Source organism: Lepidochelys kempii, chromosome 2 (genome assembly GCF_965140285.1).
Source record: "Lepidochelys kempii isolate rLepKem1 chromosome 2, rLepKem1.hap1, whole genome shotgun sequence".
NCBI classification, from domain to species: domain Eukaryota; kingdom Metazoa; phylum Chordata; order Testudines; family Cheloniidae; genus Lepidochelys; species Lepidochelys kempii.
Window position 1 is genome coordinate 230,761,875 of NC_136381.1, and position 17,249 is coordinate 230,779,123.

A 17,249-nucleotide genomic window follows, 5' to 3' on the forward strand; every position below is an offset into this window, starting at 1 on the left:
GTTTGTGCATAATTTATTACGAGAAAAAAATGGCTCAATTAATCTAATAAATGTTTGCAAATATCATTTCAATCAGTTGTATTGCTGCCTTACTATGGCTTCAGTCTCATCTTATTCACGCTCCTATTAAAAAAACCCCTGTACTCATTTTTAAAATGTTTTCAACTTTCTCAATCTTTGGAAAGTTTGAATTTGGATCTGATTTTGGAGCTGAACTTTACAGCCAAATACAGTTTCTCTGAAACATGGGAACATGCAGACTACATCCCAACCTTACCATGTAGCTCTAAATAGGTCTTTATGGGGATGAACTATGGCACGAGAAAAGAGAGATCCTAACTTCTAATTCTTGAAAAAGGAACACCACATGTATTTATCACAGAAATTCTGAAGGATTTCTGTGACTTGGGGTATCATAATTCTCAGTATTAGAAGGACTTTTAAAGCTTATCCTAGAAGGAAAGGGACAAATTGTGCTTTTACTGCTGGTGCAGCATTTACTCTCTGGAGAGCGGAAGACTTGACAACCTAAACATCTGACCTCTTTTTCACACAAACATGTCCCCAGAAAATCTGCACAGAACTGACACCACTTTGCTTACCGCTTGCATTTCTGTGGAAGAAGACTTTAGCCTCCGTAGGAAGAGATTCACTTACATAATCAAAGTTTGCTCTTTGAATTCCTGGTGTTTCAAAATGCCACACGTGACAGGATATTTCCTTATTTAGAAACTTCCCCTGATCCATCTGCCTTCAGAACTAAGGAGGCCCTACTATGTAGCTCATTTCATATGGATCTTTTAGTTTGTGATAGGAACTACTGACACATCAGAAGAAAGCAATTAAATAGTTGCAATGACTCTCTCACTACTCCTGGTTTTGCTCTCTCTTATCCATGAAACTATTCAGCAGCTGGGTAAGTCCCTGTCCTAGATCTGTTGTAAATGAGGATATGAAAGTGCTTCTCTTCTCATGCTTTTCCTGGGTCACTTTAACGCCCTTTGATGCAGTCTGATTATTCTTTATATTTTATTTCTGAAATTATTAATTTGAATGGCTTATAGCAATAGAATAGGGATGCTGCTCTGTGTAACCGAGATGTGAAAAACAACATCTTGTCTGCTTAACCTTAAATGCCTCACAAATGTTCCCTATGGCGAGAGAGACAAGTTCTGATTGAAGTCACCTCTCCTTTACACAGGTGTAATTCCTTTAGTTTCAGTGGAGTTATTTCTGATTGACACTAGGATGCACGAGAGGCGAATCAAAGACTCAAAATTGGATTTGCAATAAAGGAAATGTGTCTGGAACATTATATAGTGTTGCCATGCCTGGAGCAGAGACATTGTCCCCTCAGGTTATGAACAGACCTCTATGTCCACACAATGCCAGCTGGTTCTACTCTGTGGAGCAGGGTAGCATTGGAATTTGACACAATGAGTTTTGAATGTATAAGGAATGTAGGGTTCAGCGTGAAAGATTTGACTAGAAATTGATATTTCTGAAAAATGAAGGTGGAAAGGTTCAGTATGGAGAATTAGAAATACTCTGTAGGAACCTTTCAAAAAAAAAAATAACTGAAATAGGCAATTGGTTGATTTTCAGATTATTAAAAAAGTAAAATCAGACCAGGATAGCACAGTAAATGACAGAGAGGAGGTTAGATACTTTGTTGTTATAATAAATAAATGATTGCCAGTAATACAACAAATTGCACAGCATTATTATTATTATTATTATTTACAATAATGACACCAATGAATGGACAATCAGTGCAATGAAATTTGGTCTTAGGATTTGTCAAACTTTAAAATCTGAGTCTCTAAAATGGCGTTGTTGATTTTTATATATCATATTTAAAATATATAAATTACCAATGTTGTGTTTCAGGCTGTACAAATGTATAAGATATTACCACAGACGTTAGTCTAGTTAATAAACATACAAAGCAATTTTAACACACTATACTCAGTGATATCATCTGCTTGAAGTTATTTTGATTTCTCACAGTTCATCTTAGAAAGGCTTCTTGGAAAAATGTCTTATGCATTTTATCTGTGCATGTATGTGAATGATTGCTTCTCTCTGCATGCATGAGTGACACCTGATTTCTTTCTCCTCAGTTATCCATACTGCAGAAGAAATTTCTTCTTTCTGCTTAGGTTTAACAGAACCTATAGTTAAGTGGTAAAAATCATGCTTCCTTCAGTAGGAAAAAAATCTACTCTTCTGCTTACAAACCCCTCTGGCCAAAACAATGTTTTTTCTCGTGTTGTTTTTCAGAAAGTGGAATATTTTTAATATATAATGAAGACCACAAACATTGTGTACAAGCTCACAGTTCTAGCTCAGTCAGAACTGCCATTTGCAACCAGGACAATGAGTCACAAAAATTCAAGTGGGTCTCTGATCACCAGCTTTTGAGTGTGGCATTAAAATTATGTTTGGGAGTGCCTTCAAAGAAAGACCAGGTTGCAATCACTCTGAATCCTTGCAACAAGACAAGTGAACTTCAACAGTGGGGATGCAGAAATGAAACCCTGTTTTCACTTGAAGGAGAAGATTTATTTTTTCATTCTGGCAACTGAGAAGAAGAAAATATCATAGTATCCAAGGGAGCAAGTGTAAAGAGCAAATGGAAGATCTATGGAACCACAGATGATTTGTGCTCCTGGGGCTATGAAGGTAAAGGTCTGAAAATTAATCCTTTTATTATTTTGCTAATTTCTTTGTGTATTTATTAGAGCATATGGACTCTTAAGCATTTGACCCCACAATCCTTGACTCAGTTTTGAATATGGATATATTGCAGAACTGGGCCTTGAGTGAACTGACCTTCCAAGTTGGTGGCTAATTTGAGAAAGGTAATTCTATCAAGTAAGTGTTAATAATTACACAAGGACAACTATGTGATTACACTGTAGATGTCACGCTTAGGGAATGATGACTGCTACAACATGTAGATGAAATTAGATGCTGATCCAACAAAACACTTAAGCATGTGATTTGCTGCATTGATATCTTAGTGATTGTACCTGCCTTCTTTGACAAAGAAATGTGAAATTACACTGTGTATAAGTACAAAGAGAACAGGAGTACTTGTGGCACCTTAGAGACTAATAAATCATCATCATCATCATCTTGTTAGTTTATTCAGCTACTCTGCATGAAAAATTACATTCTGCTCACTGGCTTATGTTTACTGCTCCCATCAAGTCTGGTGGCCCGAAAGGAAATTTTCTCCCATTCTTTCACTGTTTATGAATCTGGATGGAGAGAAGACATTGAAAGATGAATTTATATTTTAAACCAGTTCATATGTAGAACATAAATCCATCTCAAAAATATTTTAAAAAATGAAATTAGTGAAAACAGCAAGTTCCCTCATTTACCTCACAAGTCAGTGCTCCTGGGAGTTTGGTTTTCAATGGCTGTAGCTAGTGATAGTTGTTACTATATACACTGAGCAGGAGAAAAATTCAGATGTTTTTCTCTCTAAAGTCCTGAATCAGAAAAGCACTTGAGCAAATGTTTAAATACATCCCTATTCCAGAAAGATCTTGAGCAGATGTTTAACTCCCATTTGTTCAGTGGGACTTTGACACTTGCTTAACGAGTCAGGCATGTGCTTAAGTGCTTTGTTGGCTAGGGATGCTTTTGTGAGTCAGCATCCCTACAGCTCCTGCACTTCCCAGTTTTCTTTTGATAATAATGGGCAGCAAGTGTTGAGAGACCTTGCCTCATATTGCTATAAAGTTATTTATTTGGGGTCCAATGTTGCAGTCTCTTCTCAGTCACAACACCTACTTGCTATAAGGGGGAGTTTTCTTTGTTAGTTTTAGTCTTGCACTCTTCGCCATAGTATCTGAACAGAGTTGGGAGCATAGAAATTACCACACTGGATCACACCCAAAGTCCATCTAATCCAGTACTGTCTCTCTGACAGTGACTAGCAACAAATGCTCAAGAGGAAGGCATAAGAACCCTGTAGAAGGCAGATGCAAGGAGATCTGCCCCACACATTAGGTCTTATTCTGATCTCTAATGGTTAGAGACTGGCTAAAGCCATGAAGCATGATGTGTAATATCTCTTCCAAAATGCTTGTATTTAATTATAGTTTCTGGATATTCTTGTTACCTGTGTAAACATTCAATTCCTTTTTGAATCTCGCTAGGTTCTTGGTCTCAGTAGCTTTCTGTGGCAGTAAGTTCTACAGTCTTTCTACCCATTATGTAAAGAAGTATTTCCTTTTATCAGTGTTGAATTTCCTACCTTTTAATTTCATTGAATGTCTCCTTGTTCTTGTGTACGAGACAGGGAGAACAGAAGTTCCTGATCTACTTTCTTTACATCAGTCTTTATTTTATGTACTCTTTCTTATTCATCTCCTTTCTATAGTAAACAATCTGAATCATTTCAATCTCTCTTCATAAGATAATTTTCCAGGCGCTTGATCATTCTTATTACCCTTCTCTGTACTCTGTCTAATTTTGCAATATCCTTTTTGACAGGGGATGACCAATACTGCAAAAAGTATTCCAGATGAGGCTGCACCATTCGTTTATATAAAGTTATTATAATATTTTTCATCTTATTCTCCATCCCATTCCCTATGCAGCCTAGCATCTTGTTTGCTTTTTTCATTGCAGCTGCACAGTGAGCCAAGGTTGTCACCAAGCTGTCTACAGAGATGCACAGGTCCCTTTCCTGATTTGATACAGTTAATTTAGACACCCGTGAGGTGTACAAGTCACATTGTTGCCTCCAATGTGGATAACTTTGTGCATTTATGTACATTGAATTTCATTTGCCATCAGGGTGCTGTCACAGGGTAACTGACTTTCTGAGAGGGGCAGGCACCTAGCTGACCTAAGACAAGCTCCACTAAAGAGCATGAGCCAACCCAGATCTACCTGTAAGTAGTTAATTGCCTGGATGGCTGGGCTGCAGTTAAATAGCTAAGGAATTCCTGGTTGTAATAAAGGGTTAAGAGGGTCCAGTCAGGAAGGTCAGCAGAACAGAAGAAACTTTCCTGAGGGAAGGAGCTTCTCAGAGAGCTGGTTGGAGAGCCCACCAGAAAAGATGGACTTAGGAAAGGTGCTCGTGGAGGGAGCAGGTTCTGAGAGAGAAGGGCTATGAATGCCAAGTGCCTAGGGAGGCCCAGTTTCAGCAAAAGGACCTTCCCATACAGTGGCAGGAGGTCCTGATCACTGGGGAACTATGTGCTGCTCCAGAGAAGAGCTCCAGTGGTTTGACCTCTGCAGGGGCCCTGTGACCCAAGAAGGAACTATTCCTCAGGTGGTGTCAGGAGGCTTGACTCCAGAAGAGGATCCCAAATCAAGATTTTGGATGGAGAAGAAGGATGGATTTGAATGATGCAGACAGACTAAGATTAATTCTCACTCCCCAGCTAGACTCTAGAGATGATGACTTCCCTGCATGGCCTTTTGGCCTTTGATTAAATAAATGAGACCCCCCCACCCTGGAAGGGAAACTGTTCACTCCATAAAGCCTCACTGAACTTACTGAGAGCCCGTAAGAGGAAACTGTATCAGGCACACACCCCCGCAGCCGCACACTGGCCAGCCAGGGAGTATGCAGGGTGATGCCAGCTTTGACACAAGTTAGCTCCAGAGATGAGGGCATGCTACAACAGCTGCTCAGTCATCTAGCTTTCTTAGGTGTTTCTAAAGTTTCTCACAGTCCTCTCTGGTCCTGACTAACCTCAAAAACTTTGTGCCCTCTGCAAATTTTGCTACCTTGCTACACTGTTCACAAATCATTAACAAATATATTAGGCAGTACAGGACCTAGTATGCATCCTTGAGGCACTGGCCTGTTAACCTTTTGCCAGGATAAAAATTGTCTAATCTTACTTTTTTGCTTTCTACCTCCTAGCCAGTTTTTGGTCCATGACAATATTTTGCCTAATAACCGAGGATTAGTTCGTTTCTGTATTAAACTCTTGTCGAAGGCATTTTGGAAATCTATAAAAGTTATGTCAACTAGTTCTCTTTTATCCACTAATTTATTGACATGCTCGAAGAATTCTAAGAGATTAATGTACACAATGTACACAATGTTTCTTTGCAGAAGCCCTGCTAGTTAGACATTATCATATCATGATCTTCCAGGTGTTTCATTGTTCTGTTTTTCATTAGAATTTCAACCAATTTTCCAAGTACACATGTAAGACTTACTGTTCTATAATTGAGAAAGTTTAACATTTATAATCAACTTCTTTTTTGTTAGGGAAAAATACTTTTCAGTGCTTTAATTATATTTGTTTGGGACACTACAATCTTTTCAATCTCAGTAGAAGGTTATTTTCAATTTTAGTTTTACGTTTTCCATTGAGCTGTATACTTTTCCCTGTATTTGCTCAGTGTTCGTGGTCACTCAGGAACTGATGATTAGCTGGAAAATTGAATATCAATCACTCAGGCTTAGAGGGTATGTAAAGAAATTAGTCATTTTCATTGACTTCACTTTTTTTCCTTATGTGGTTTAAGTCTGAACATAAAGTCAATATTATTAACTATTTATATTTCATTCAAATTTCAATGTATTTCTCCAGTTTTTTTATATATCCATATCTATATCTATCTATAAAGCTATCTATCTATCTCTAGATATATATGTATGCTGTCAAGCAATTAAAAAATTAATTGCAATTAATTGCACTATTAAACAATAATAGAATACTATTTATATAAATATTTTTGTGTTTTCCACATTTTCAAATATATTGATTTCAGTTACAACACAGAATACAAAGTGTACAGTGCTCACTTTATATTTATCTTTATTACAAATATTTGCACTTTAAAAAACAAAAGAAATAGTATTTTTTAATTCATCTAATACAAGTACTGTAGTGCAATCTCTTTATCATGAAAGTTGAACTTACAAATGTAAAATTATGTATGAAAAATAACTGCATTCAAAAATAAAATGATGGAAAACTTTAGAGCCTACAAGTCTACTCAGTCCTACTTCTTGTTCACTCAATCACTCAGACAAACAAGTTTGTTTACATTTGCAGTAGATAATACTGCCTGCTTCTTGTTTACAATGTTACCTGAAAGTGGGAACAGGCATTTGCATGGCACTGTTGTAGCTGGCGTAGCAAGATATATACATGCTAGATGTGCTAAACATTTATATGTCCATTCATGCTTCAACCACCACTCCAGAGGACATGTGACTATGCTGATGATGGGTTATTCTCAATAACGATCCAAAGCAGTGCAGACCAACGCATGTTGATTTTCATCATCTGAGTCAGATGCCACCAACAGAAGGTTGATTTTCTTTTTTGGTGGTTTGGGTTCTGCAGTTTTTGCATCAGAGTGTTGCTCTTTTAAGACTTCTGAAAGCATGCTCCACACCTCGTCCTTCTCAGATTTTGGAAGGCACTTCAGATTCTTAAATCTTGGGTCGAGGGCTGTAGCTATCTTTAGAAATCTCACATTGGTACCTTCTTTGCATTTTGTCAAATCTGCAGTGAAAGTGTTCTTAAAATGAACCAACATGCTGGGTCATCACCTGAGACTGCTATAACATGAAATATATGTCAAAATGTAGGTAAAACACAGAGCAGGAGACATACAATTCTCCCTCAAGGAGTTCAGTCACAAATTTAATTAACGCATTACTTTTAAATGAGCGTCATCGGTATGGAATTCTGTCCTCTGGAATGGTGGCCTGGAAGGGAAAAGAAGGCTCAGATGTCCGCACAGACACCTGTGGGGGGGTACATATTCAGCAGGGAACTGCAGCGGCAAAAGGAGCAGAATGTGGGGCCCCCAGGTGGCCCCATGGCAGCAGCTCCTCTGGCACAGCTGTACTGCCTCCAGCCCTTCCACACAGCTCTGTCTCCTGTCTGGGGTCTGCACAGCCCCCACAGATGACAGGGTTCGGGGTGGGAGTGGGAGTGGTACCGGTTCAGCCATGCCGGAGGAGCCGCCAGCGTGTGGCCTCACGTTCTTTTCCTTTCACCACTGCGGTTCCTGGTGCAGCAGGAAGACAGAGCCATGCCCCCAGGTAATGTGGGATGGGGAGGGGATGGGGAGAGCATGGGGTCTCCGGGCTGGGGGTGGGGAGGGGTCATGTGGGGAGATCATGTGCCTCCACTCCCCCTTTAATTGGTGCTCCCCTCTGTGTCCCTCCCATGAGTCGCCCAGTAGTAAATAAGAAGCAGGTGGCAGTATCTCCCATAAATGTAAATAAACTTGTTTCCCTTAGCGATTGGCTGAAGAAGTAGGACTGAGTGGACTTGTAGTCTCTAAAGTTTTACATTGTTTTGTTTTTGAGCGCAGTTATGTAACAAAAAAACCCTCCACTACATTTGTAAGTTGCGCTTTCATGATAGAGATTGCACTATGGTACTTGTATGAGGTGAATTGAAAAACACAATTTCTTGTGTTTATCATTTTTACAGTGCAACTATTTGTAATAAAAAGAAATATAAAGTGAGCACTGTAATTTCTGTAGAAACACAGTTTGTAGTAGAAATGTGATTTGTAAATGTTAAGTTAGAAAAGTTTTCCTGTCAAGGCTAAGACTGTTTTATAAAATGAGTAGGCTAATTGAGTCTGAGAACTGAATTTTTCAAGAGAAGGAGGAACGAAAATTTGCAAGATGACCTGGAATGTGATGCTGTTCGGAAGGCATTCTCCAGAACGTGCTATATACAGTAGGCCCTGCTTACATTAATATATTATCACTTCTGTATCTTTATCATTTTGTCTCCTTAGATATCTTTACATTGCTAGGAAATGCAAATGGGGCACCCTGCGTATTCCCTTTCAAGTTTAATAGCAAATGGTATAGTGAGTGTACAGATGCTGGCAGGACAGATGGCTGGCTCTGGTGTGGTACAACCACAGATTTTGATGCTGACCAATTATATGGATTTTGCCCACTAAAATGTAAGTTCTGCATTAATATATTGTTTGCTACAGCACAGTATTTAACAAACCAACACTAGCAAAATGTCACTGTCTTGCTAATGTTGAACAGTCTAACAGATAAAACTTCAGTATATGACTCATTCCCACATCCTGTTCTTCTTTGCAAGGCAGTAATACAAAATGTTGCATATGTGAATAGAAAAGGGTGCAATTTAAAAACAAAATGTCCCATACTGAATTTGACTCTTTGTGCCACACCTCCTTGGCCTGGCAGGTTGCTCTTTGTGATTATATGGGAGAGATCTCTTATAATCCCCCTAAAGATCCCCGATTGGTAATTACCCAACAGGTGCCCCTGGCTGTCCATCGTCTTTGTCGCTCTCAACCCATTGTTTCAGCCGTCACTCTTTTTACTGATGGCTCTCCACGTCGCGGTGTTGTCACCTATCAATTAGGTGACCCCCCTCATTGGCATTCTCGCTTTACGCTGCCTCAGCGTTCTGCGCAGCGCTCAGAATTGGCTGCTGTTGTTTTGGCCTTTCAACTTTTTGTTGATTGTCCCTTTAATTTGATTGTGGACACCCATTATGTTTATCAAGTAATTGATCATTTACCCCTAGCCCTCATTACCCCTCAGGTCGATGCAGACCTCCTTCACCTGTTTTTGTCTTTACAGTATCTCATCACCACTCATAATTTCCCTTATTTTGCTCATATTCGCAATATAATATGTTGCTCATATTCGCAGTCATACCCCTCTGCCTGGGCTACTCACTGAAGGCAATGCGCGCGCCGATCGCGCATTATGTGATGAGGTAAATTCTCTTTTTTCTGACCCCATTGAAAGCCATGCCTTTTTTCATCAGTCTGCCTCTGTCTTAGCCCGCCAGTTTCACATTCCTGCTGATCATGCACGTTCTATTGTTCGTTCCTGCCCCCACTGTGCTGCTGCTGCCCCTACCTTTTCTTATGCCGTTAACCCCAGAGGTACCGCAGCGAATCAGCTGTGGCAAATGGATGTCACTCACGTGCCACAATTCCGCCCCTATTCGTTTTTACATGTTTCCATTGATACCTATTCGGGATTCCTCTGGGTGACCCCACAGCGTGGGGAAGCCACTCCTAAAGTTATTCACCATCTGCTAGCCTGTTTTGCTGTTATGGGTCGCCCGAGCCAAATAAAAACAGATAATGCCCCAGCCTACTGCTCCACTGCCCTTTCCGCCTTTTGTGTCCAATGGGACGTCCGTCTCACACACGGGATCCCTTATAACTCCACGGGCCAAGCCATTGTTGAACGTGCAAATCGCACGCTAAAAACCTTGCTTGACAAACAATTAAAACAAGGGGAGCTGCGTCTCCGAACCTTAGGGGACATTAAGCAACAATTGCATTTCCTTTTGTTCACTTTAAATAACTTAATGCTAAACGCAGATCAGCAGACCCCCGCGGATCGGCATTTTCGTAAATCCAAGGTGCTGGAAAGACCACGTGTCTATTACCGTCAGCTGCCTGATCCGCAATGGCTGGGCCCAGTACCTCTAATCACTTGGGGTCGGGGATATGCTGCTGTGTCTCTCCCTACAGGACCGTTGTGGGTTCCGGCCCGGTGTGTGCGACCGGCACTGAAGCAGCATGGCGTGGCACCAGGGACTATCGAACCCCATACCGGAGTTTCAGCTGACCCTGGAGGAGAGTGCGGTGCCTCCCGGGTCGACAACGAAGGGACGGAAACGGAAGAGGCGTAGTGTCCCAAGCCAGCCCGTGACATGGGGAGCAGTAAAAGCATTGGTCGTCGCGGCTCAACGACGGCTGGCAGCAAACCAACAGCCAGAGACTCCTGGGACTTTGTTTGTGGCAATCCTTGCCCAAATTACTGCTAATTCTGTATTGATTGTATGCCTTTTGTGCCTGCTATTTCCTGCAGGGGTTGGCTCGGGAGCGCTTTCTCCGTTACGAGCCGGAATGACATATAACCTATGGGAAAGATTGGCTTCAATAGCAAATGCTACCCACTTTTGTTTATCTAATTCTGTAGCAGGTGGAGAATTGTTGGGTACATGCCTTATCCCAGTATGTCATCACCCTGAAGAAATAGGGAATGAGACGATGCTCGCTGCTTACGCAAATCTCTCTTCCCAATACTCTGGTATGGCTAATTGGGGCCCGGCCAATTATACTTTGTCTCACATGGCCATATCCCTCCACACACCGTACCCAGCCGGGGCCAACAATGTCACCTGTGCACGTGTGGTTAACTGCACTAGTACAAGGGTGCCCTTGGGCTGTCGGCAAGTTTCTCAACCCTTTTTAAATTGTTCCCATGCCGTAAATGTTTCATACAATTATGGCCATATCATCCTACCATCAGGATGTTTTTTTACTTGCGGTTCATGCACCTTTAATTATATTCCTGCAAATTTAAGTGATGGCACCCTTTGCTGTCTTAGTAGAATGACACTTATATTGCCTTTTGCTGGTCAAAAACGTAGTAGAAGAAGTGTACCCCTTTCAAATGATTGTATTGCAGATGTTGAGCTTTTTATTCGTGCTGAGTATACTGCTTTAGCGGCCTCTATTGTTGGGGTCCCCGCGCTTGCCATTTATACAGCCAGAACTTTAAATAACCTGGCATGCTTTGCGGCAAAGGCAATTAATACAACATCCCAGGCAATTGCCCTACTTAACACAGAGCAACACGAATTAAGGGATGCAATTTTGGATAACAGAGCAGCCATTGATTTTCTGCTCCTGAAACACCATCTAGGCTGCTCCACGTTTCAGCACGTGTTGCTTTAATTTAACTGATAATTAAATTATCATAGAAACTCCATAGAAACTAGACTGGCCGAATTGGCCAATCTTACAGCACACATACGCCAAGATCTGGGGTTTGAGGGCTTTTGGAATTGGCTTACAGGATGGCTGCCCTCTCTAGGATGGCTGTGACAACTTTTCGGTTATGCTGTGTTTGTAATTGTTGGGCTTATATTTTGCTGCTGCTGTATACAATGTATTCCCTCCTTGCTAAGGCTTTGCAGAGATCCGCCCTGGTAGGCTCCCCGAGTTATATCCTTGTCTGTCCGGGAGTTGAATCACTTACAAAAGCAAATTGATGGCTACCATGAGATGGCCGAGCATAAATAATAAGAAAAGGGGGGATGAAGGGTTCATGTAGCGTTCATGCACCTGGAAACAGTCAGGGCACACCCTGACTGTTGTGTAGGAGCAATGCACACATTGCTCTGTTCTGTCCAAGGACATGGACCATGAAAACATGGACCATCTGGGAAGTCAAAATAAGGACATCAGCCGTGGGAAGCTTCCTCGGCCGAAGCTCAAGGCCTGAGAATAAAGATTGTAGTAGATAGAGGCTAGTAAATAGGAATATTAATCAAAGTCATATTATTTCCTTTGTTGATGCCTTTTGCGGTCGGTTGGGGTATGTGATGCGCAGGGGGGGAGAGAAATAAAAGAGGTGGAAAAGCTGACAGGGGCAATCCCTTCAGCAGACCAGCCTGCTTGCTTGCCTAAAGCCGTGTCCTGTCTTGTATCGAACTGCCACAGTTATGGAATAATCCGCTCACTCAGGAAATCACTTCCTAATCCCATCAGTTATTGGCTGTAATAGAAAAAACTACATTAGGCCCTCAGAAGTTAGGAAATGTCAAAATTAAGGTTGCCTGAAGTTAGACTAGATGATCAGGTGGACGATAAGGTGGATAGAAAGCTGGCTAGATTGTCGGGCTCAGTGGGTAGTGATCAATGGCTCCGTGTCTAGTTGGCAGTCGGTATCAAGTGGAGTGCCTCAAGGGTCGGTCCTCGGGCCGGTTTTGTTCAATATCTTCATTAATGATCTGGAGGATGGTGTGGATTGCACCCTCAGCAAGTTTGCAGATGACACTAAACTGGGAGGAGAGGTAGGTACACTGGAGGGTAGGGATAGGATCCAGAAGGACCTAGACAAATTAGAAGACTGGGCCAAAAGAAATCTGATGAGGTTCAACAAGGACAAGTGCAGAGTCCTGAACTTAAGATGGAAGAATCCCATGCACCGCTACAGACTAGGGACCGAATGGCTCGGCAGCAGTTCTGCAGAAAAGGACCTAGGGGTTACAGTGGACGAGAAGCTGGATATAAGTCAACAGTGTGCCCTTGTTGCCAAGAAGGCCAATGGCATTTTGGGATGTATAAGTAGGGGCAATGCCAGCTGATCGAAGGGCGTGATCGTTCCCCTCTATTCGACATTGGTGAGGCTTCATCTGGAGTACTGTGTCCAGTTGTGGGCCCCCCACTACAAGAAGGATGTGGAAAAATTGGAAAACGTCCAGCGGCAGGCAACAAAAATGATTAGGGGACTGGAACACATGACTTATGAGGAGAGGCTGAGGGAACTGGGATTGTTTAGTCTGCGGAAGAGAAGAATGAGGGGGGATTTGATAGCTGCTTTCAACTACCTGAAAGGGGGTTCCAAAGAGGATGGATCTAGACTGTTCTCAGTGGTAGCAGATGATAGAATGAGGAGTAATGGTCTCAAGTTGCAGTGGGGGAGGTTTAGGTTGGATATTAGGAAAAACTGTTTGCTAGGAGAGTGGTGAAACACTGGAATGCATTACCTAGGAAGGTGGTGGAATCTCCTTCCTTAGAAGTTTTTAAGGTCAGGCTTGACAAAGCCCTGGCTGGGATGATTTAGTTGGGGATTGGTCCTGCTTTGAGCAGGGGGTTGGACTAGATGACTTCCTGAGGTCCCTTCCAACCCTGATATTCTATGATCACAATGGCTGCATCAATTTCTACTTCCAACTGGAACCTCCCAAGGGCCCCAAAATTTGACTAGCTACTCAGGTCAAAAAGGGGCAGCAGTCTGAAAACATTTGGTGAATAGTAACAAATTATGCAGAAATTGGGATAGGTTTGTGAAAGATTCTGTTAACTGTAAAAAAGGGCATACATTCGTTATGAAAATTATTCAGAATGAATTATTAGACCAGCTCTTCTAATAATGCTGCATTACTCATAAAAGGTCATCAGGTCTTTTTGCAGTGCTGTTGCACAACAACCTCAAACAAAAAAACCCAAAGGCATTGTGCATCTTATTCCTTCATTGGCAATATGAACCGTAAGGATTTTTTTTTGGGGGGGTGGGGGGGGGCATATTTCAGCATACTCAAAACCTTCCTTTTCGCATTGGTTTTTAAAATTAAAATGTCTTGTTTCTTATAAGTTAATGTTTGAGTAGCGTATATTCCTTATGATTTCACCACCAAACACTATATTCAAGCCATAAAATGTGACATTTAGGGTAGGTGTACACCAGCTGTGCCACCGTAGAGTGTCCGGTGAAGATGCTCTATGCTGATGGGAAAGTTGCTCTCCTGTCGGCATAATTATTTCACCTCCATGAGAGGTGGAAGCTATGTCAGCGGGAGAGTGTCTCCCACCAACATAACACAGGCATGGACAACGCTTAGGTCGCTGTAACTTGCGTCTCTCAGAGGGGTGTCTTTTTCACACCTCTGAATGATGCAAGTTAGATTGACTTAGGTGATAGTGTAGACCTGCCCTTACTTTCAAGCAGGTGGGATTTTGCAGAGAAATGTTTTTACCATGACCTCAGTTGTGGACATGTGTTCATTTTTTCTGTCTGGAGAAAATCATGTCGAGGTTCCCTTATTTAAAATGTTTGCTTCCTTTCAGCCTTCCTCTTCTACCAATTAAGGGAAGTCATGACTGATACATGGATTGGATTGAATGATATAAATAGTGAGTTATCATTTCTTTGGACAGATGGAAGTGGTGTCTCCTATAAAAACTGGGCCAACGGTGCACCTACGTACAGACGCACATACTCTTATTTTTATTATGATGGTAGTAATGATGATGATGATGACTATCAGGAGGTAAACCAATCATCATTAAATAGCCATGAATGGCTGTGCAACTGTAATTGAGCCATCTTGTGAATGTGCATTATGCTTCAGTTTTTAATTACATGATCATGTACTATTTTTTCCACAGGGCTAGTTTTTTAAGAGGATAGCAAAAGGCACATCCTTAGTACAAAGGCTTTTCCCTAGTCAAGTTTCAAATCCCTGCTCCAAAGTACTGAGGCATTAGAACTCCTCAAAGTAAAGGCCACCAGATTTTATTTTAACATCTAGCATCAGTCTCAGAAACAACTGATCTGTTCATGGCTGAAACATTCCAGAAAAATTCAGCCTGAGGCAGACAACCAATGTGGAAAATTTCATCCTGAATGGTTAAATTCTGGCAAAGGCAAAAAGCAACTGAAAATAGGGTCTTGTAACGGGAAGCACCAATCAAACTTAACTATTGGCAAGGCTGCCAGCTATGTCTGAAATATGATAATAGCTACACCGCCTGGGTGTACAATAAACGATTTTTTTAACACTTCAAGTGCAGTTGTACCCATCTAACACATGTACAGACTAATGTTTTTAGTATGTAATTTTACTAAAATAAGTTTCAGTCTTTTCCTCTTTCCCGAAAATCCATTTTAATGATTTTCTGTACGATCAAAAGTTGGACCTAGATAGACATACAATAGATATTCTAGTCCATCACCCTTATCCGTACAGGAGTCTTTCCTATTACAGCTGATAAGAATTATGCTTTACAAATAACATTTGTTACAAATTTAGCCCCTTTTCTGGTGAGTAAATAATCTGTGAACTCATCATATTAATATTTTTATTTGTAAGTACTCGCTGTCTTGTCTAAAGAACCATATTTTATTTATATTCACGTTTAACATATTTAATATTAGTCATATTTCAGTTCTTACTAGAATGTTCTTGAATTTCTGACCTCAAATTCCACCTATATTCAGCTAGATGTCCTGTATTTTATGCACAATAACAGAAAATACTGCCAGTCTAATTTACTTTGTTCTCTTTTACATTGCTCTAAAACATTTTTATTTTCATTTTAGATCACTTTGGGTCTATTAAATGCCCAGATGGGTGGTTGCCATACTCAGGTCATTGTTACATGATTCACAGAGAGCCCAAAGTATGGAAAGAAGCTTTGACTTCATGTAAGACACAAGATGGAAATTTGGCAAGTATGCATAATATTGCAGAAAACAGCTTTATTATTTCTCAACTTGATTACAGTAAGTATTTCTACAGGCAATTGTTTTGTCTGCAATATTTATAATGAACAGTTAGCTGCTTTTTGTTTTGAACAGTACTGCTAACATTTATAGCCAAAGAATAGATCAGACTTGATGGGTGTTTCTTACATAAACACAGAAAAATATTTTTTGCTTACTTATGAAGTAAAAATCTAAGTATTAAAAAAAGTTGTACAGTAGGAAAGGAAACATTCCATAGCCCCTGAACCCCAGCTTGTGTGTGCCAACCTGCTTTCTTAGTACATAAGAGGTGTGAATCTTGTGTCTCCAACCCCAGTCCCATGCATTGGAGCCTGACAAGTTCTGCAGTGACCAAGGTCTTCTCAGCTAGGGCTCAATCCAACATTTAAGCATGCATTTAACTTTAAACACAGGAGGAGTCTCATTAAAACTGATGGAACTACTCATGCTTAAAGTTGAGCATGTGCTTAAAAGCATTGCTGCATTGGGGTCCTGGTGAAGAGCAGTTAGGAAAAAACAACTTCTGCCACTTTGTACAAACAAAATATGGGCTATTGTGGTTGGTGTCAGCATAAGTTATTTCAGCTTCCTCTCTTTCTAAGAAGCCACCAAGTTCCTCCTCCTGTTTGTTTCATGGATCTGCAGGAGAAAGTCATGCAGCGGTATCTCCAAAGAGTTTTTGGGCTGCCAACATTTTGTAAATATATTTTTTTCTTGTGAACCATAATGAGGAAAATGTATTTTTTTGACGAAGAGACGTAGAAAAGGTGAACAGGGTACATACAACTTCATTAAATATGTGCCAGGCCAACCACCACAACCAGTGCTGAATTGTGGGACAGCACAGGGATAGCTGGTCTGGCTCTCCAGTTTTCCAGTCAATGGCAGCCCTCTGTTGTTAAGAGGGATGCTGTTGCTCAGTCCCAGCATCTTTAAGGCCACTGTTGACAGAAGACAGCCAGGCACACACCAGCATATTCCTGTCTTTACTTTGTTGCTTTAAGTTATTAAGACAGTTTGTCAAAAATTGTTTGTATCCATCCTCTACCATTTGCAAAGAGCGTATGTCCCTTTGTTAAAGGCAAGATTTTTGGAATGAGTCTAAGACTTAGCCATGTTAAAATATAGGCCAGGTTACCTCTCACAGCAGAGAGGGATGTGAAGGAGCAACCTGAATTTTCGCTAAAGCCGAAAGATGTAACTCTCTAAGTGCTGT

General features: G+C 41.0%; 1 protein-coding gene across 1 annotated transcript in view; it reads left to right on the forward strand.

The window, feature by feature from the left end:
* The first annotated feature begins 855 nt into the window (after nucleotides 1-855).
* The window catches only part of LOC140906176 (macrophage mannose receptor 1-like), a 56,806-nt gene continuing 40,412 nt past the window's right edge, over nucleotides 856-17,249 (forward strand). The window contains 5 exon segments of the mRNA XM_073329674.1: nucleotides 856-916; nucleotides 2,284-2,685; nucleotides 8,761-8,934; nucleotides 14,704-14,859; nucleotides 15,869-16,051. Of these exon segments, the coding sequence (XP_073185775.1) occupies nucleotides 856-916; nucleotides 2,284-2,685; nucleotides 8,761-8,934; nucleotides 14,704-14,859; nucleotides 15,869-16,051 (976 nt within the window).